At 53.1% G+C, this 22055-nt stretch overlaps 1 protein-coding gene across 1 annotated transcript in view; it reads right to left on the bottom strand.

Moving 5' to 3' along the window:
* LOC120922628 (exocyst complex component 3-like) overlaps positions 1 to 22055 on the bottom strand; it is a 52101-nt gene that overhangs the window by 13410 nt on the left and 16636 nt on the right. The window contains exons 2-6 of the mRNA XM_040334714.1: positions 20855 to 21318; positions 8224 to 8657; positions 6215 to 6369; positions 2273 to 2387; positions 2087 to 2197 (exon numbers count right to left, since the gene is read on the bottom strand). Coding sequence (XP_040190648.1) covers positions 2087 to 2197; positions 2273 to 2387; positions 6215 to 6369; positions 8224 to 8657; positions 20855 to 21318 — 1279 coding nt within the window. The remainder of the gene's footprint in view (positions 1 to 2086; positions 2198 to 2272; positions 2388 to 6214; positions 6370 to 8223; positions 8658 to 20854; positions 21319 to 22055) is intronic.

Raw genomic sequence — 22055 nt, 5'->3', positions numbered from 1 at the left:
GAATAGTGGGTGAATGTTTGGTGAATGGTGGGTGAATGTTTTGTGAATGGTGGGTGAATGTTTTGTGAATGGTGGGTGAATGTTTTGTGAATGGTGGGTGAATGTTTGGTGAATGGTCAGTGAATGTTTGGTGAATAGTGGGTGAATATTTGGTGAATAGTGGGTGAATGTTTGGTGAATGGTGAATGGTCAGTGAATAGTGGGTGAATGTTGGGTGAATGTTTGGTAAATGGTGGGTGAATGTTTGGTGAATGGTGGGTGAATGTTTTGTGAATGGTGGGTGAATGGCGGTCCCAGCCGGCACATTGCGGGTCGTCTCGCCTGGATGATCGGTGAATGGTCAGTGAATGGTGAATGTTTGGTGAATGGTCGGTGAATAGTGGGTGAATGTTTTGTGAATGGCGGTCCCAGCCGGCACACTGCGGGTCGTCTCACCTGGATGATCGGTGAATGGTGGGTAAATGGTCGGTGAATGGTGGGTGAATGTTTTGTGAATGGTGGGTGAATGTTTGGTGAATGGTGGGTGAATGTTTGGTGAATGGTGGGTGAATGTTTGGTGAATGGTGGGAGAATGGTCAGTGAATAGTGGGTGAATGTTTTGTGAATGGTGGGTGAATGGCGGTCCCAGGCGGCACACTGCGGGTCGTCTCACCTGGATGATCGGTGAATGGTCAGTGAATGGTGGGTGAATGGTCAGTGAATGTTTGGTGAATGGTGGGTGAATGTTTGGTGAATGGTGGGTGAATAGTGGGTGAATGTTTGGTGAATGGTGGGTGAATGTTTTGTGAATGGTGGGTGAATGTTTTGTGAATGGTGGGTGAATGTTTGGTGAATGGTCAGTGAATGTTTGGTGAATAGTGGGTGAATATTTGGTGAATAGTGGGTGAATGTTTGGTGAATGGTCAGTGAATAGTGGGTGAATGTTGGGTGAATGGTGGGTGAATGGTGGGTGAATGTTTGGTGAATGGTGGGTGAATGTTTTGTGAATGGCGGTCCCAGCCGGCACACTGCGGGTCGTCTCACCTGGATGATCGGTGAATGGTGGGTAAATGGTCGGTGAATAGTGGGTGAATGTTTTGTGAATGGTGGGCGAATGTTTGGTGAATGGTGGGTGAATGTTTGGTGAATGGTGGGAGAATGGTCAGTGAATAGTGGGTGAATGTTTTGTGAATGGTGGGTGAATGGCAGTCCCAGGCGGCACACTGCGGGTCGTCTCACCTGGATGATCGGTGAATGGTCAGTGAATGGTGGGTGAATGGTCAGTGAATGTTTGGTGAATGGTGGGTGAATGGTGGGTGAATGGTGGGTGAATAGTGGGTGAATGTTTGGTGAATGTTTGGTGAATGGTGGGTGAATGTTTTGTGAATGGTGGGTGAATGTTTTGTGAATGGTGGGTGAATGTTTTGTGAATGGTGGGTGAATGTTTGGTGAATGGTCAGTGAATGTTTGGTGAATAGTGGGTGAATATTTGGTGAATAGTGGGTGAATGTTTGGTGAATGGTCAGTGAATAGTGGGTGAATGTTGGGTGAATGTTTGGTGAATGGTGGGTGAATGTTTGGTGAATGGTGGGTGAATGTTTTGTGAATGGCGGTCCCAGCCGGCACATTGCGGGTCGTCTCGCCTGGATGATCGGTGAATGGTCAGTGAATGGTGAATGTTTGGTGAATGGTCGGTGAATAGTGGGTGAATGTTTTGTGAATGGCGGTCCCAGCCGGCACACTGCGGGTCGTCTCACCTGGATGATCGGTGAATGGTGGGTAAATGGTCGGTGAATAGTGGGTGAATGTTTTGTGAATGGTGGGTGAATGTTTGGTGAATGGTGGGTGAATGTTTGGTGAATGGTGGGTGAATGTTTGGTGAATGGTGGGTGAATGTTTGGTGAATGGTGGGTGAATGGTCAGTGAATGTTGGGTGAATGGCGGGTGGTCTCACCTGGATGATCGGTGAATGTTTGGTGAATGGTGGGTGAATGGTCAGTGAATGGTGGGTGAATGTTTGGTGAATGGTGGGTGAATGGTCAGTGAATGGTGGGTGAATGTTTGGTGAATGGTGGGTGAATAGTGGGTGAATGGCGGGTGGTCTCACCTGGATGATGCGGGTGCTGAAGTTGGACACAAACTCGTCATTGTGGAAGTCGTGATTCCAGCGCTCTTGCTCCACCCTCAGCTCCTCCTCCAGCCGCTGTGACACGCGGTTCTGAGGGACACAGAAGGGTTGCTGAGTGGGGCATTGGGGGGTAAATAATCGCAGTCAGCACTGGGTGTCACCTACCTGAACCAGGTTGGTGTATTGCTGCTCCAACGCAGTCCGCATCTCCCTGGACAACAGAGGCCCGAGCTCCGAGGGGTTAACCAGAGGAGAGATCTCCTGCCGGGACAAGACGTCTCTGGAGAGGAACCCAAATCCACAATCAGTGCCACAGAAAATCTACAACCGGGGCCCCATAAACCATTGGGGGGGGCCCCACTGATAAACCATTGGGGGGCCCCACTGATAAACCATTGGGGGGCCCCACTGATAAACCATTGGGGGGCCCCACTGATAAACCATTGGGGGGCCCATAAACCATTGGGGGGGCCCACTGATAAACCATTGGGGGGCCCACTGATAAACCATTGGGAGACCCCACTGATAAACCATTGGGGGGCCCACTCATAAACCATTGGGGGGCCCCATAAACCATTGGGGGGGGGCCCACTGATAAACCATTAGGGGGCCCCACTGATAAACCATTGGGAGCCCCACTCATAAACCATTGGGGGGGCCCACTGATAAACCATTGGGGGGCCCATAAACCATTGGGGGGGCCCACTGATAAACCATTGGGGGGCCCACTGATAAACCATTGGGAGACCCCACTGATAAACCATTGGGGGGCCCACTCATAAACCATTGGGGGGCCCCATAAACCATTGGGGGGGGCCCACTGATAAACCATTAGGGGGCCCCACTGATAAACCATTGGGAGCCCCACTCATAAACCATTGGGGGGCCCCACTGATAAACCATTGGGGGGCCCCATAAACCATTGGGGGGGCCCACTTATAAACCATTGGGGGCCCCATAAACCATTGGGGGGGCCCACTGATAAACCATTGGGGAGCCCCACTGATAAACCATTGGGGAGCCCCATGAACCATTGGGGGGCCCACTGATAAATCATTGGGGGGGCCAACTGATAAACCATTGGGGGGCCCCGGACTCTCCTTTCTCCATCGAGAAATAATTTAATTCATAAAGAGATATCAGGTGAAAAAGACAGCGTGGTCCTCCCACCCCCATGTGCCTCATACCCCCCCCCCCACCCCAGAGCATGGTCCGGGCCCCTCTCTGCCCCTCCCACCCCCATGTGCCTCATACCCCCCCCCCACCCCAGAGCATGGTCCGGGCCCCTCTCTGCCCCTCCCACCCCCATGTGCCTCATACCCCCCCCCCCCACCCCAGAGCATGGTCCGGGCCCCTCTCTGCCCCTCCCACCCCCATGTGCCTCATACCCCCCCCCCCACCCCAGAGCATGGTCCGGGCCCCTCTCTGCCCCTCCCACCCCCATGTGCCTCATACCCCCCCCCCAGAGCATGGTCCGGGCCCCTCTCTGCCCCTCCAACCCCCATGTGCCTCATACCCCCACCCCAGAGCATGGTCCGGGCCCCTCTCTGCCCCTCCAACCCCCATGTGCCTCATACCCCCCCCCCCCCCCCCCAGAGCATGGTCCGGGCCCCTCTCTGCCCCTCCAACCCCCATGTGCCTCATACCCCCCCCCCCCAGAGCATGGTCCGGGCCCCTCTCTGCCCCTCCAACCCCCATGTGCCTCATACCCCCCCCACCCCAGAGCATGGTCCGGGCCCCTCTCTGCCCCTCCAACCCCCATGTGCCTCATACCCCCCCCCCCCCACCCCAGAGCATGGTCCGGGCCCCTCTCTGCCCCTCCAACCCCCATGTGCCTCATACCCCCCCCCCACCCCAGAGCATGGTCCGGGCCCCTCTCTGCCCCTCCAACCCCCATGTGCCTCATACCCCCCCCCACCCCAGAGCATGGTCCGGGCCCCTCTCTGCCCCTCCAACCCCCATTTTCCTTCATACCCCCCACCCCAGAGCATGGTCCAGGCCCCTCTCTGCCCCTCCAACCCCCATGTGCCTCATACCCCCCACCCCAGAGCATGGTCCGGGCCGCTCTCTGCACCTCCAACCCCCATGTGCCTCATACCCCCACCCCAGAGCATGGTCCGGGCCCCTCTCTGCCCCTCCAACCCCCATGTGCCTCATACCCCCACCCCAGAGCATGGTCCGGGCCCCTCTCTGCCCCTCCAACCCCCATGTGCCTCATACCCCCACCCCAGAGCATGGTCCGGGCCCCTCTCTGCCCCTCCAACCCCCATGTGCCTCATACCCCCCCCCCCCACCCCAGAGCATGGTCCGGGCCCCTCTCTGCCCCTCCAACCCCCATGTGCCTCATACCCCCCCCCCCACCCCAGAGCATGGTCCGGGCCCCTCTCTGCCCCTCCAACCCCCATTTTCCTTCATACCCCCCACCCCAGAGCATGGTCCGGGCCCCTCTCTGCCCCTCCAACCCCCATGTGCCTCATACCCCCACCCCCCCCCAGAGCATGGTCCGGGCCCCTCTCTGCCCCTCCAACCCCCATGTGCCTCATACCCCCCCCCCACCCCAGAGCATGGTCCGGGCCCCTCTCTGCCCCTCCAACCCCCATTTTCCTTCATACCCCCCACCCCAGAGCATGGTCCGGGCCCCTCTCTGCCCCTCCAACCCCCATGTGCCTCATACCCTCCCACCCCAGAGCATGGTCCGGGCCCCTCTCTGCCCCTCCAACCCCCATGTGCCTCATACCCCCCACCCCAGAGCATGGTCCGGGCCCCTCTCTGCACCTCCAACCCCCATGTGCCTCATACCCCCACCCCAGAGCATGGTCCGGGCCCCTCTCTGCCCCTCCAACCCCCATGTGCCTCATACCCCCACCCCAGAGCATGGTCTGGGCCCCTCTCTGCCCCTCCAACCCCCATGTGCCTCATACCCCCCACCCCAGAGCATGGTCCGGGCCCCTCTCTGCCCCTCCAACCCCCATGTGCCTCATACCCCCCCACCCCAGAGCATGGTCCGAGCCCCTCTCTGCCCCTCCAACCCCCATGTGCCTCATACCCTCCCACCCCAGAGCATGGTCCGGGCCCCTCTCTACCCCTCCAACCCCCATGTGCCTCATACCCCCACCCCAGAGCATGGTCCGGGCCCCTCTCTGCCCCTCCAACCCCCATGTGCCTCATACCCCCACCCCAGAGCATGGTCCGGGCCCCTCTCTGCCCCTCCAACCCCCATGTGCCTCATACCCCCACCCCAGAGCATGGTCCGGGCCCCTCTCTGCCCCTCCAACCCCCATGTGCCTCACACCCCCCACCCCTGAGCATGGTCCGGGCCCCTCTCTGCCCTCCAACCCCCATGTGCCTCATACCCCCCCCCCCCCCCAGAGCATGGTCCGGGCCCCTCTCTGCCCTCCAACCCCCATGTGCCTCATACCCCCACCCCAGAGCATGGTCCGGGCCCCTCTCTGCCCTCCAACCCCCATGTGCCTCATACCCCCACCCCAGAGCATGGTCCGGGCCCCTCTCTGCCCTCCAACCCCCATGTGCCTCATACCCCCACCCCTGAGCATGGTCCTGGCCCATCTCTGCCCTCTGATCCTCATACCCCCCAGCAGTGTCTGGGCCCCCTCACCCTCCCTCATGATCCTCATACCCCCCAGCAGTGTCTGGGCCCCCTCACCCCCCCCTCATGATCCTCATACCCCCCAGCAGTGTCTGGGCCCCCTCACCCCCCCCCTCATGATCCTCATACCCCCCAGCAGTGTCTGGGCCCCCTCACCCCCCCTCATGATCCTCATACCCCCCTGCTGTGTCTGGGCCCCCTCACCCCCCCCCTCATGATCCTCATACCCCCCAGCAGTGTCTGGGCCCCCTCACCCCCCTCATGATCCTCATACCCCCCCTGCTGTGTCTGGGCCCCCTCACCCCCCCTCATGATCCTCATACCCCCCAGCAGTGTCTGGGCCCCCTCACCCCCCCCCCCTCATGATCCTCATACCCCCCTGCTGTGTCTGGGCCCCCTCACCCCCCCCTCATGATCCTCATACCCCCCAGCAGTGTCTGGACCCCCTCACCCCCCCTCATGATCCTCATACCCCCCTGCTGTGTGCGCCCCCTACTGACCTGCAGTAGATGTTACTATTGAAGTCTAAGATGAAGTAGATGTCGTTGGTCTCCAGACTGCGTTGGGCAGCGGCACTCAGCCACTCGGCTGTACATCTGTGGTAGGCGGACAGGTAAATCCGGAACACCTCAAAGTCTCTGGGATAAGCGCACACCTGAATGAGGGGGAGGAGGAAGGAACACCTGAATGAGGGGGAGGAGGAAGGAACACCTGAATGAGGGGGAGGAGGAAGGAACACCTGAATGAGGGGGAGGAGGAAGGAACACCTGAATGAGGGGGAGGAGGAAGGAACACCTGAATGAGGGGGAGGAGGAAGGAACACCTGAATGAGGGGGACGAGGAAGGAACACCTGAATGAGGGGGAGGAGGAGGGAACACCTGAATGAGGGGGAGGAGGAGGGAACACCTGAATGAGGGGGAGGAGGAGGGAACACCTGAATGAGGGGGAGGAGGAAGGAACACCTGAATGAGGGGGAGGAGGGAGGAACACCTGAATGAGGGGGAGGAGGAAGGAATACCTGAATGAGGGGAGGAGGAAGGAACACCTGAATGAGGGGGAGGAGGAAGGAACACCTGAATGAGGGGGAGGAGGAAGGAACACCTGAATGAGGGGGAGGAGGAAGGAACACCTGAATGAGGGGGAGGAGGAAGGAACACCTGAATGAGGGGGAGGAGGAAGGAACACCTGAATGAGGGGAGGAAGGAACACCTGAATGAGGGGGAGGAGGAAGGAACACCTGAATGAGGGGGAGGAGGAAGGAACACCTGAATGAGGAGGAGGAGGAAGGAACACCTGAATGAGGGGGAGGAGGAAGGAACACCTGAATGAGGGGGAGGAGGAAGGAACACCTGAATGAGGGGAGGAGGAAGGAACACCTGAATGAGGGGAGGAGGAAGGAACACCTGAATGAGGGGGAGGAGGAAGGAACACCTGAATGAGGGGACAAGGAAGGAACACCTGAATGAGGGGGAGGAGGGAGGAACACCTGAATGAGGGGGAGGAGGAAGGAACACCTGAATGAGGGGACGAGGAAGGAACACCTGAATGAGGGGGAGGAGGGAGGAACACCTGAATGAGGGGGAGGAGGAAGGAACACCTGAATGAGGGGAGGAGGAAGGAACACCTGAATGAGGGGGAGGAGGAAGGAACACCTGAATGAGGGGGAGGAGGAAGGAACACCTGAATGAGGGGGAGGAGGAAGGAACACCTGAATGAGGGGGAGGAGGAAGGAACACCTGAATGAGGGGGAGGAGGAAGGAACACCTGAATGAGGGGGAGGAGGAAGGAACACCTGAATGAGGGGGAGGAGGAAGGAACACCTGAATGAGGGGGAGGAGGAAGGAACACCTGAATGAGGGGAGGAGGAAGGAACACCTGAATGAGGGGGAGGAGGAAGGAACACCTGAATGAGGGGGAGGAGGAAGGAACACCTGAATGAGGGGAGGAAGGAACACCTGAATGAGGGGGAGGAGGAAGGAACACCTGAATGAGGGGTGGATTTCTGATTTTCTCGTCCTTCTCATCTCTCCGGACGTTTCGGAGGTTATCGGTTGGCATTGAACGCTGTCTGGGCCTCTCACCTTTACATTTGGGGGGGGAGTTAAACATTTCCCTATAACTCTGGCAGAAGTATGGGGGGCTTCCTAGACTCAGACTGCAGAAATCAGTCACAATGTCTGGTAGAATGATCAGGGGAGTCACAAGACTCTCTGCAGTCACAATGTCTGGTAGAAGGATCAGAGGAGTCACAATGTCTGGTAGAATGATCAGAGGAGTCACAAGACTCTCTGCAGTCACAATGTCTGGTAGAATGATCAGAGGAGTCACAAGACTCTCTGTAGAATGATCAGAGGAGTCACAAGACTCTCTGTAGAATGATCAGGGGAGTCACAAGACTCTCTGTAGAATGATCAGGGGAGTCACAAGACTCCCGGCAGCACTGGGAGCTCCTGATGGAAGACGTCACCTGATGATTGGAGCATTAGAGATCCCCTCCCCCACTCTCACCAGGTAGTTCTTGACTGCGGTCAGGTCCTCCACCACCGTCCTCTTCATCCTGTCGGCCTGAGACGGCAAGGAGCCCATTTTCCCCTCAAGGTTCTTCTTTAACCGTTGCTCCACACTGCGGCCCACGGCGTCCACCCATTGGCCCCTCATGTTTTTGGGGCCCGGAGGACCCTCCCGAGCCTCTTCCTGCTGGATAACGCCGATCACTTCATCGATTTTCAGGTGTTTTCCTTTATAGCCGAGAGACTCGTCCACCACGGCCCACATTTCCTTCATCAGGGCCTCATATAGGAGGGTCACATCCTTGGCCTGTCTGCCGGGACTCTTCACACCCGCGGGACTGACCTGTCCATCACACTCCGCCTCCAATTCCATGATGTGCTGATCGGCCGATCGAAGGTCCCTCTGCTGGACCAGACGTAGGATCTCCAGGACTGAGCGAGGAAGAGAGGACCGTCAGAGAGCTATTCCTATCCATCAATCTACTTCCTATCGATATACTTCCTATCCATCAATCTACTTCCTATCCATCAATCTACTTCCTATCCATCAATCTACTTCCTATCCATCAATCTACTTCCTATCCATCGATCTACTTCCTATCCATCAATCTACTTCCTATCTATCGATCTACTTCCTATCTATCTACTTCCTATCCATCAATCTACTTCCTATCGATCTACTTCCTATCCATCAATCTACTTCCTATCCATCGATCTACTTCCTATCCATCAATCTACTTCCTATCGATCTACTTCCTATCCATCAATCTACTTCCTATCCATCGATCTACTTCCTATCCATCAATCTACTTCCTATCCATCGATCTACTTCCTATCGATCGATCTACTTCCTATCTATCAATCTACTTCCTATCGATCAATCTACTTCCTATCCATCAATCTACTTCCTATCCATCAATCTACTTCCTATCCATCGATCTATTTCCTGTCCATCAATCTACTTCCTATCCATCGATCTATTTCCTGTCCATCAATCTACTTCCTATCCATCGATCTATTTCCTGTCCATCAATCTACTTCCTATCTATCGATCTATTTCCTATCCATCAATCTATTTCCTATCGATCAATCTACTTCCTATCCATCAATCTACTTCCTATCTATCAATCTACTTCCTATCCATCGATCTATTTCCTGTCCATCAATCTACTTCCTATCCATCGATCTATTTCCTGTCCATCAATCTACTTCCTATCCATCGATCTATTTCCTGTCCATCAATCTACTTCCTATCCATCGATCTATTTCCTGTCCATCAATCTACTTCCTATCTATCGATCTATTTCCTATCCATCAATCTATTTCCTATTCATCGATCTACTTCCTATCCATCGATCTACTTCCTATCCATCAATCTACTTCCTATCCATCAATCTACTTCCTATCCTATGTACAGGACGCCGGGGGTGGGTCCTGGACGGGTGCTATACGGCACCACTGTTTGGACTATGGTAGAAGGTTCAGGGGGTCACCCAAAAGTGGGTGAAAAGTTCCAGGCAGGCGCTAATTCAGAGAGGACTGGCTCGCAGTCTTCTCTATCTTAGTAAAGTAGTTTGAGGCCTGGAATTTTGGAGGCTCCGGGGTGTTATTTGGGTGGGATGGAGCCTCCACTCCCTGGAAGCCAGCGCACAAGGGGTTAAAATCTCAGACAACCACCCACTAAAGCAGGAAGTGATGCTGGAGGGGGGGAGTGAGGTGGGAGAGCGCACCTGTGAGGACAAGATGGAAGTCTGCTCGCTGCTCAGAGAGGACCTCTGAGTAATTTGGAAGTGAAGCTGTGTCTGCAGGGAAGGTCTGGAGGACTTCTTACTAAAAACGTATGTGCCTTTCTTTCTTTTGGTTGTTTTTCTGAAGAAAGACTTTTTCCTCATTTATGCTGGAAACAAGCAGGACTTCTGTTGTGACGTTTTGGATGCTGAAGAAAAGCTTTATTTTGTTTTGTTTGGTCACCAATAAAGACCCTTTGCTTTACTGACACGGTTTTACGCACTTGTCTCGCGGAGCTTAAAGACCCCCAAAGTTTACAATTGGTGGCGAATGCGGGCAAAGTGCATTTGCAGGCGCAAAAACCGTTTAAAACTAACATTTAAAGAGACAGTATACTTATGGCATGTCTTGGGTGAAGTCAGCCCAGGCGTTACAAACAGCAGACAAAGGCATGGAGGAGGTCGTTAAGGCTTTGGCACAAGCCACTGTGACCCAGCAGCAAGCCACTGTGACCCAGCAGCAAGCGTCAGCAGAGTCAAACCGTCGCCATGAGAAAGCGATGGCTCAGCAGCAGCAGGCCCTGGCACAGGCTATAGCTGCGCAGCAGGAAAATACACGGCTGCTATCCGCCCAGTTTACAGCCCAGCAGGAGTCCACTCAAGCACAGGTGGCTGCCTTGCAGGAGGCCGTACAGCAGCTGGCTCAGGGACAAGCGCAAGCGGTCGTTGCCGTTAGCAACCCAGTGTCTGTTAGAGCCAGCCATTTCTTGCAGAAACTAACACCCAGCGATGACGTGGAAGCCTTTCTTACCACCTTTGAAAGGATAGCAGAGAGAGAAGCGTGGCCCCGGGACCAATGGGCCGGCATTATATCGCCTTTTCTCACTGGTGACCCGCAAAAGGCCTATTTTGACCTCCCAGCTGAGCACATCGCAGACTATGAACGTCTAAAAGCTGAAATCCTGGCCCGCCTGGGAGTGACCACAGCTGTCCGGGCTCAGAGGGTGCATCGCTGGCGGTACAAATCGGACCAACCACCCAGGTCCCAGATGCATGAACTAATCCAGTTAGTCAAAAAATGGCTGCAGCCAGAAAAATTGTCAGGCCCACAAATGGTGGAACGAGTGGTGATGGACTGGTACCTACGGTCCCTGCCAGATGACCTACAGCGCTGGGTAAGCCACGGAAACCCTACCAATGCTGACCAGCTGATCGAGCTGGTTGAACGGCATACCGTGGTGGAGGACCTGCTTGGGCCTGCCAAGCGTCGAGAACCCACGCCAAGGACACCCAGACCAGCCACCAACCTGAGGAGAGAAGCCTTGCCAGATGTTGGCATCCGCAGGTTTACACCATCTGCCCTAGAACCACGGAGGTCGGTTCCTGTACCAAAGATGGGAGACATACAATGTTGGCGATGTCGGTCCTGGGGGCATACCCGGGCACAATGCCCACTGCAGGAGGAGCCTATGGAGTGCAGAACTGGTCGGAGAAGCTCCTTCTATGTGCGAAGTGTGTGTACCACTCATCTTGACCTGGCTGCAGGACGGTTTGAGTGTGAAGTGTGGGTGAACCACCTTCCTGCCAGGGCCCTACTGGACTCCGGTAGCATGGTAACATTAGTACATGCCAGGGTACTTGGGAGGCTTAGACCAGTGACTAAAACTCTTCGGGTGGTATGCATTCATGGGGATACCAAGGAGTACCCCTTGGTTCCGGTGACTGTCTCTTATGGCCATGCCTCAGTAACACAGGAGGTCGGGGTGGTAAACAGTTTAATTCATGACATCATAGTGGGGCGGGACTGTCCACTATTTCTGGAACTATGGAACGAGGTGCAAATGGCACCACCAGGGGAACTGGGGGCACTGGGCCTGGAAGGGACAGGGTCCGGAGCGGAAATACACCCCTCTGATGTAGAAATACCTACCATTGATAATGAAGTCGCAGGGAATGCTAATGTGGAGGATAATGCCCCTGACCCAGGTCTTAAACCCGGGTTGATCTCTGAGGGGGGGGAGGTCTTCCCATTACAAGTTATGCTGGGGGAGGATGATGAGGAGCTCTCCCCGGTTGAGGAGGATGAAGGGGAAACATCCTCAAGGCCAGTACATCCAGATCTAGATGTGTCCAGAGGTGCATTTGGTACCGCCCAATTACGGGACCCTGCCTTGGTCAATGCTCGAGAGCAGGTTTCTGTTGTTGATGGGGTCCCACAAATGCCAGACGCAGACCAGAGGTTCCCTCACTTTGCGTTGAAGGGGGACTTACTGTATCGAGTGGCTGAGAGCCGAGGGGAAACTATAGAGCAGTTGCTGGTTCCCCAACCGTATAGGCGGATGCTCCTCGATCTAGCCCACAACGATGCACTGGGAGGACACCTGGGGGCGGAGAAAACAGAGGCCAGGATAAACGACCGGTTTTACTGGCCAGGGTTGAAGGCTGAGGTTAAAAGATACTGTGCGTCTTGTCCCATTTGCCAGTTAACCGCCCCAGTGCCACACTATAGAAACCCTCTGGTGCCCTTGCCGATTATCGAAGTCCCGTTTGAACGGATCGCTATGGATCTGGTGGGACCCCTGGTAAAGTCGGCACGGGGCCACCAATACATATTGGTCATCCTAGATTACGCAACTAGGTATCCAGAAGCTGTCCCTTTGAGGGAAGCCTCCTCTAAGGCCATCGCCAGGGAGTTGTTTCAAATGTTCTCACGAACTGGGTTCCCCAAAGAGATCCTGACAGACCAGGGTACCCCTTTTATGTCAAAGGTAATGGCAGACTTGTGCAAATTGTTTCAAATTAAGCAGTTGCGGACGTCTGTCTACCACCCACAGACCGATGGCCTAGTCGAAAGATTCAATAAAACCCTAAAATCCATGTTGAAAAGAGTAGTCCAGAAAGATGGGAAGGATTGGGATATGTTACTCCCTGCCCTGTTATTTGCTATCCGGGAGGTCCCGCAAGCATCCACAGGTTTTTCGCCATTTGAGTTAGTGTATGGTCGAAGGCCCCGGGGGTTACTCGACCTGGTAAAAGAAACGTGGGAAAGTGAATCCTCACCACATAAAACGGTGGTAGAGCATATCTCTCAAATGCGAGAGAGGGTGGCTAAGGTGATGCCACTGGTGAAGGAGCACATGCAGAAGGCCCAGGATGCCCAAAGGAGAGTATATAACAGGTCAGCTAAAATTAGACAGTTCCAAGTAGGAGACCGGGTGGCTGTTCTAATACCCACGGTAGAGAGCAAATTCTTGGCCAAATGGCAGGGCCCATTTGAGGTAGTAGAGAAAGTCGGTGAGGTAGATTACAAGGTACACTAGCCGGGGAAAAGAAAACCCTACCAGATCTACCACATCAATTTGTTGAAACCCTGGAGAGACAGAGAACAAGTGTCCGCGGTAGTAGGGGTACAGTCAGGGGACCATGCAGGGATCGACTTGGTGCAGGTTGCTGCTACCCTCACTAGACCTCAAACCCAGCAAACAAAAGAGTTTCTACAAAAAAATAGAGATATGTTTTCAGAGTTGCCCGGTCGCACCAACGTCATCGAGCATGACATTGTGACCGAGCCCAATGTAAAAGTCAGGTTAAAGCCTTACCGTATCCCAAAAGCTCATAGGGTGGCAGTGTCCGAAGAGGTTAAAAGAATGTTCGAGCTTGGAGTCATTGAAGAGTCGCAGAGCGAATGGTCAAGTCCAATTGTGTTGGTACCCAAGCCCAACGGCACCCTCCGCTTCTGCAACGACTTCAGAAAGCTTAATGAAGTCTCCAAATTCAACGCATATCCCATGCCACGAGTAGATGAGCTAATTGAAAGGTTGGGGCAGGCCAGGTACATTACCACGCTAGACCTCACAAAAGGGTACTGGCAGATTCCCCTGACTAAGGAAGCCAGGGAGAAGACAGCCTTCTCTACCCCAGAAGGCCACTTCCAATATAAGAGGATGCCATTTGGTCTACACTCAGCCCCGGCCACGTTCCAAAGGGCCATGGACAAAACTCTGCGTCCACACCAACGGTACGCTTCTGTCTACCTAGATGACATAGTCATCTTCAGCACTGATTGGGAGTCCCACCTTCCCCGGGTTCAGGCAGTCACAGACTCCTTAAGAAGAGCAGGGTTCACCATCAACCCCGAGAAGTGTGCCATTGGGATGGAGGAAGTAAAATACCTAGGGTATATTGTGGGTAGAGGGCTGGTGAAGCCCCAAATGAGTAAGGTGGAGGCCATACAGGACTGGCCCCGTCCCCTAACCAAGAAGCAGGTCAGAGCGTTTTTGGGCATAGTTGGCTATTATAGGAGGTTTGTCCCCAACTTTGCCACTGTTGCTGCACCACTGACCGACCTGACCAGAGGCAGAAAGTCAGTGATGATAAAGTGGAACGCCAAGGCCGAGACGGCTTTTCAAAAGCTTAAGACAGCTTTGTGCCAAGATCCGGTGCTTGTAGCTCCAGATTTTACAAAAGATTTTGTAGTACAGACAGATGCTTCAAGCGAAGGGTTGGGAGCGGTCCTGTCTCAGGAAATCAATGGGGAGGAGCACCCTGTGGTCTTTCTTAGTAGGAAGCTGACGGCAGCTGAAAGAAACTATGCGGTGGTGGAGCGGGAGTGTCTGGCCATCAAGTGGGCTCTAGACTCCCTGCGATATTTCCTCCTGGGCAGAAAGTTCCGCTTGGTGTCAGACCATGCTCCGCTTACCTGGATGAGACAGAATAAACACACCAATGCCAGGGTAACAAGGTGGTTCCTTTCTCTCCAGGAGTTTAATTTCATGGTAGAGCACAGACCCGGGAGACAGCATCAGATTGCCGATGCCCTCTCCTGAGTCCATTGTATGGTGTCTACTGTTGCCTCCAACACCTCCGCGTTGAGGCAGAGGGGGGGGATATGTACAGGACACCAGGGGTGGGTCCTGGACGGGTGCTATACGGCACCACTGTTTGGACTATGGTCCATTTAAATAGAGGTAGAAGCTTCAGGGGGTCACCCAAAAGTGGGTGAAAAGTTCCAGGCAGGCGCTAATTCAGAGAGGACTGGCTCGCAGTCTTCTCTATCTTAGTAAAGTAGTTTGAGGCCTGGAATTTTGGAGGCTCCAAAGTGTTATTTGGGTGGGATGGAGCCTCCACTCCCTGGAAGCCAGCGCACAAGGGGTTACAATCTCAGACAACCACCCATTAAAGCAGGAAGTGATGCTGGAGGGAGTGAGTGAGGTGGGAGAGCGCACCTGTGAGGACAAGATGGAAGTCTGCTAGCGGCTCAGAGAGGACCTTGGAGTAGTTTGGAAGTGAAGCTGTGTCTGCAGGGAAGGTCTGGAGGACTTCTTACTAAAAACGTATGTGCCTTTCTTTCTTTTGGTTGTTTTTCTGAAGAAAGACTTTTTCCTCATTTATGCTGGAAACAAGCAGGACTTCTGTTGTGACGTTTTGGATGCTGAAGAAAAGCTTTATTTTGTTTTGTTTGGTCACCAATAAAGACCCTTTGCTTTACTGACGCGGTTTTACGCACTTGTCTCGCGGAGCTTAAAGACCCCCAAAGTTTACACCATCAATCTACTTCCTATCCATCAATCTACTTCCTATCTATCAATCTACTTCCTATCTATCGATCTATTTCCTATCCATCAATCTACTTCCTATCTATCAATCTACTTCCTATCTATCAATCTACTTCCTATCTATCAATCTACTTCCTATCTATCAATCTACTTCCTATCTATCAATCTACTTCCTATCTATCAATCTACTTCCTATCTATCAATCTACTTCCTATCCATCAATCTACTTCCTATCTATCAATCTACTTCCTATCTATCGATCTATTTCCTAACTATCGATCTATTTTGTATCTATCGGTCTATTTCCTAACTATCAAGTGACGATCAAATAACCCCCCCCCCCAATATACGTTTCCATAGAAAGGGAACCCCTCATAGTGTAGTATGTGTCAGTAAAATGTATTGCACTTCCAGTCTATCACTTTACAGTCACATGTACATTATGGATAACTTTTGGTGTCGGCAAACAAAGTCACCCGGCTCCGCCCAACGCGTGTTGTCATCAGACCAGGTGACATCCTCAGGGGATGGAGGCCGGGTGCGGTTTACATTGCCATAGGAACAAGGAAGTGCCGCTGATCCTCACACAATTACATATAAAAAGCTACATCATTGTATAAAATTAAAGTCATTAAAGCGGATGTGCCACGGGAAAAATATATTAAAAGCCAGCAGCTACAAATACTGCAGCTGCTGACTTTTAATATAAGGACACTTACCTGTCCTGGAGTCCAGCGGTGATCGCAGCAGATGACGAGCCGATCGCTCGTCACCCTGCTGCTCCCCCCTCCATCCTCGGTGAGGGAACCAGGAAGTGAAGCGCTCCGGCTTCACTGCCCGGTTCCCTACGGCGCATGCGCGAGTCGCGCTGCGCCCGCCGATTGGCTCCCGCTGTGTGCTGGGAGCCGAGTGTTCCCAGCATACAACGGGGGGACGGACGGGAAGGAAGGAAAAAACCCGTCCTTTGCCCGTATCGTAGGGCCGGAAGTGGGTGCAGATACCTGTCTGTAGACAGGTATCTGCACCCCCCTCCCCCCTGAAAGGTGTCAAATGTGACACCGGAGGGGGGGAGGGTTCCGATCAGCGGGACTCCACTTTAGAGTGGAGATCCGCTTTAAATCAGAAAACGACATTTCCAACCAATAAATATCCCTATAAGGCCTGCCATCTGCTGGATGGAAAACATATTGCACTTGCCTATCAATGATGAAGATTTTTAATTCCTTTTTATTTTTTTATGTATAGATTAATGCAGAACTCCCAACATTTGGAGACGGGAATGAGGAACACCTACTAGCAAACGTATGAAGGCATAGGACACGCCTCCTGCCACACCCCCTTAAAGGAGAATTAATAAAAAAAAGGCAAGTGATTTTTTTACCATTATTATTTATTTTTATCGGCTTTTTAAATTAAAAAATGCAGAAAATTAGAATTTGGATGAAAGACCCGAGCAATGACCAGAGCAATGACCCGAGCAATGACCCGAGCAACGACCCGAACAATGACCCGAACAATGACCAGAGCAATGACCCGAGCAATGACCAGAACAATGACCAGAACAATGACCAGAACAATGACCCGAGCAATGACCAGAACAATGACCCGAGCAATGACCAGAACAATGACCCGAGCAATGACCAGAACAATGACCCGAGCAACGACCCGAGCAATGACCCGAGCAATGACCCGAGCAATGACCAGAACAATGACCCGAACAATGACCCCAGCAATGACCCGAGCAATGACCAGAACAATGACCAGAACAATGACCAGAACAATGACCAGAACAATGACCCGAGCAATGACCCGAGCAATGACCCGAGCAATGACCCGAACAATGACCCGAGCAATGACCCGAGCAATGACCAGAACAATGACCCGAGCAATGACCAGAACAATGACCCGAGCAATGACCAGAACAATGACCCGAGCAACGACCCGAGCAACGACCCGAGCAACGACCCGAGCAATGACCCGAACAATGACCCGAGCAATGACCCGAGCAATGACCAGAACAATGACCAGAACAATGACCCGAGCAATGACCCGAGCAATGACCAGAACAATGACCAGAACAATGACCCGAGCAACGACCCGAGCAATGACCCGAGCAATGACCCGAGCAATGACCAGAACAATGACCCGAGCAATGACCCGAGCAATGACCCGAGCAATGACCAGAACAATGACCAGAACAATGACCCGAGCAACGACCCGAGCAATGACCCGAGCAATGACCAGAACAATGACCAGAGCAATGACCCGAGCAATGACCCGAGCAATGACCCGAGCAATGACCAGAGCAATGACCCGAGCAATGACCAGAACAATGACCCGAGCAATGACCCGAACAATGACCAGAGCAATGACCAGAACAATGACCCGAGCAATGACCAGAACAATGACCCGAGCAATGACCAGAACAATGACCCGAGCAATGACCAGAACAATGACCCGAGCAATGACCAGAACAATGACCCGAGCAATGACCAGAACAATGACCAGAACAATGACCCGAGCAATGACCAGAACAATGACCCGAGCAATGACCAGAACAATGACCCGAGCAATGACCAGAACAATGACCAGAGCAATGACCCGAGCAATGACCCGAACAATGACCCGAGCAATGACCCGAGCAATGACCAGAACAATGACCCGAGCAATGACCCGAGCAATGACCCGAGCAATGACCCGAGCAATGACCCGAGCAATGACCAGAACAATGACCCGAGCAATGACCCGAGCAATGACCCGAGCAATGACCAGAGCAATGACCCGAGCAATGACCCGAGCAATGACCCGAGCAATGACCAGAGCAATGACCCGAGCAATGACCCGAGCAATGACCCGAGCAATGACCAGAACAATGACCCGAGCAATGACCCGAACAATGACCCGAGCAATGACCCGAGCAATGACCAGAACAATGACCCGAGCAATGACCAGAACAATGACCAGAGCAATGACCCGAGCAATGACCAGAACAACGACCCGAACAATGACCAGAGCAATGACAAGAACAATGACCAGAACAATGACCAGAACAATGACCCGAGCAATGACCAGAGCAATGACCCGAGCAATGACCAGAACAATGACCAGAGCAATGACCCGAGCAATGACCCGAGCAATGACCCGAACAATGACCCGAGCAATGACCCGAGCAATGACCAGAGCAATGACCCGAGCAATGACCCGAGCAATGACCCGAGCAATGACCAGAACAATGACCAGAACAATGACCCGAGCAATGACCCGAGCAATGACCCGAACAATGACCAGAGCAATGACCAGAGCAATGACCCGAGCAATGACCAGAACAATGACCCGAACAATGACCCGAGCAATGACCCGAGCAATGACCCGAACAATGACCAGAGCAATGACCAGAACAATGACCAGAACAATGACCAGAACAATGACCCGAGCAATGACCCGAGCAATGACAAGAACAATGACCAGAACAATGACAAGAACAATGACCCCAGCAATGACCAGAGCAATGACCCGAGCAATGACCCGAGCAATGACCCGAACAATGACCAGAGCAATGACCAGAACAATGACCAGAACAATGACCAGAACAATGACCCGAGCAATGACCCGAACAATGACCCGAGCAATGACCCGAACAATGACCCGAGCAATGACCCGAGCAATGACCCGAACAATGACCCGAGCAATGACCAGAACAATGACCCGAGCAATGACAAGAACAATGACCAGAACAATGACCAGAACAATGACCCGAGCAATGACCAGAACAATGACCCGAACAATGACCAGAACAATGACCAGAACAATGACCAGAGCAACGACCCGAGCAATGACCCGAGCAATGACCAGAGCAATGACCAGAACAATGACCAGAACAATGACCCGAGCAATGACAAGAACAATGACCAGAGCAATGACCAGAACAATGACCCGAACAATGACCCGAACAATGACCCGAACAATGACCCGAGCAATGACCCGAGCAATGACCCGAGCAATGACCCGAGCAATGACCCGAGCAATGACCCGAGCAATGACCCGAGCAATGACCCGAGCAATGACCCGAGCAATGACCAGAACAATGACCAGAGCAATGACCCGAGCAATGACCCGAGCAATGACCCGAGCAATGACCAGAACAATGACCAGAACAATGACCCGAGCAATGACAAGAACAATGACCCCAGCAATGACCCGAGCAATGACCCGAGCAATGACCACAACAATGACCAGAACAATGACCAGAACAATGACCCGAACAATGACCCGAGCAATGACCCGAGCAATGACCAGAACAATGACCAGAACAATGACCCGAGCAATGACAAGAACAATCACCCCAGCAATGACCAGAGCAATGACCCGAACAATGACCAGAGCAATGACCCGAACAATGACCAGAGCAATGACCCGAACAATGACCAGAACAATGACCAGAACAATGACCCGAGCAATGACAAGAACAATGACCCCAGCAATGACCAGAGCAATGACCCGAACAATGACCAGAGCAATGACCCGAACAATGACCAGAACAATGACCCGAGCAATGACCCGAGCAATGACCCGAGCAATGACAAGAACAATGACCAGAGCAATGACCCGAGCAATGACCCGAGCAATGACCCGAGCAATGACCAGAACAATGACCAGAACAATGACCAGAACAATGACCCGAGCAATGACCCGAGCAATGACCAGAACAATGACCAGAACAATGACCAGAACAATGACCCGAGCAATGACAAGAACAATGACCCCAGCAATGACCAGAGCAATGACCCGAACAATGACCAGAGCAATGACCCGAACAATGACCAGAACAATGACCCGAGCAATGACAAGAACAATGACCCCAGCAATGACCCCAGCAATGACCCAAACAATGACCAGAGCAATGACCCGAACAATGACCAGAACAATGACCCGAGCAATGACCCGAGCAATGACCAGAGCAATGACCCGAGCAATGACCAGAGCAATGACCAGAACAATGACCAGAACAATGACCCGAGCAATGACCCGAGCAATGACCCGAGCAATGACCCGAGCAATGACCAGAGCAATGACCCGAGCAATGACCAGAGCAATGACCCGAGCAATGACCAGAACAATGACCCGAGCAATGACCCGAGCAATGACCCGAGCAATGACCCGAGCAATGACCAGAACAATGACTAAGCTGGGAGTGTGGAGAGAGGCGGAGCACATGAACTAGTGGAGGGCAGAGCAGCTGCTGTAGAAGGGGCACCAGCGAGCCAATGACTGGCAGCAAAAAGGGGAGGAAAGAGGCATCCCTGGACCAATCCATGGAGGTTCTGACCTTCTTCTACAGAACACCTACCTGAGAGGGGTTCCCGGACCTTCTCTGGTTCCCGGATGACTTCATTCTTCTCCGGAACCACTTCCACCAGTGATTCCCTCTGAGAGCGGTTCCCTGGGGTTCCTCCACCAAGCCATAGGAAGGACAGCCGTTTTACCCCCCCTCCTCCGGGGCCTCCGCCATCCTCTTCTGCTCCATCTTTTTTGCGCCCCAATGATAAAAGGCTCACATCTTCTGACTTGCGCCTTCCCCGCCTCTTCTCAGGGGCCCCGAGGACCCCCAGAAGGCTTTTCCCTCCTTTCCAGAATGGTGAAAGATTAGCAATCTTTTCCAATGTTCCTCTGCGCTTGGCATCTGAACCCAACGGCTCTCTTTTCCCCTCCACTTCATCCTCCAGGAATGGATTACCCCCCTCAGGGGAAGGACGGTCCAAGGGGGTGTCTTCATCGAAAGGGTTGGGCACGGTGACTGGCATGGCCTCAGTTCTACAGACATAAAAACATATTGCTTGGTGAAGAAAATAACTCGAATCCCACCCCCATGTCACACCGTCCACCCAATACCCCCCCATGTCCCACCGTCCACCCAATACCCTCCCCAAGTCACACCGTCCACCCAATACCCCCCACCCCCATGTCACACCGTCCACCCAATACCCCCCCACCCCCATGTCACACCGTCCACCCAATACCCCCCACCCCCATGTCACACCGTCCACCCAATACCCCCCCACCCCCACGTCACAGTCCACTCAATTCCCCCCACCCCCATGTCACACCGTCCACCCAATAACCCCTGTGATGCAATTGCCTATATGTCTCAGTTTAATTCTCCCTGCTTGCCCTGTGTGATTCTGTCCTCGGCTAACAGGTTATTGAAGCGCTAATGTCCCCTCACTATTTCTAAAGGTTAATTGATCTATTGTGTTGTGTGAAGGAGATCTGTGTTTAAGTGGCTTGTGTTAATTATTCTGATTGCTCCAGTGTGGTAATTATCTCTCTATATGCGGGGTCGAGCGGTCTAGTTAATGTATTCAGTACAACTATTAATCAGCGTCATTTATGTCATTGTCTAAAGAAAATGTGTTTTCAGCATCGGCTCCGTCGTGTCTGCCTAATCATCGGTATGGAAGCCCCAGTGTGAGGGGGCGGAGATTTGTCATTGTAACAGTTTTGGAAATGACATATAAGCTGTGTGTTATAACATTAAACTCTGTCTTGTT

This window comes from Rana temporaria, unplaced genomic scaffold (assembly GCF_905171775.1).
Source record: "Rana temporaria unplaced genomic scaffold, aRanTem1.1, whole genome shotgun sequence".
In the NCBI taxonomy this organism is placed as follows: domain Eukaryota; kingdom Metazoa; phylum Chordata; class Amphibia; order Anura; family Ranidae; genus Rana; species Rana temporaria.
Note: the sequence above shows the minus strand (reverse complement) of the source record. Positions and strands in the feature narration are given on the sequence as shown.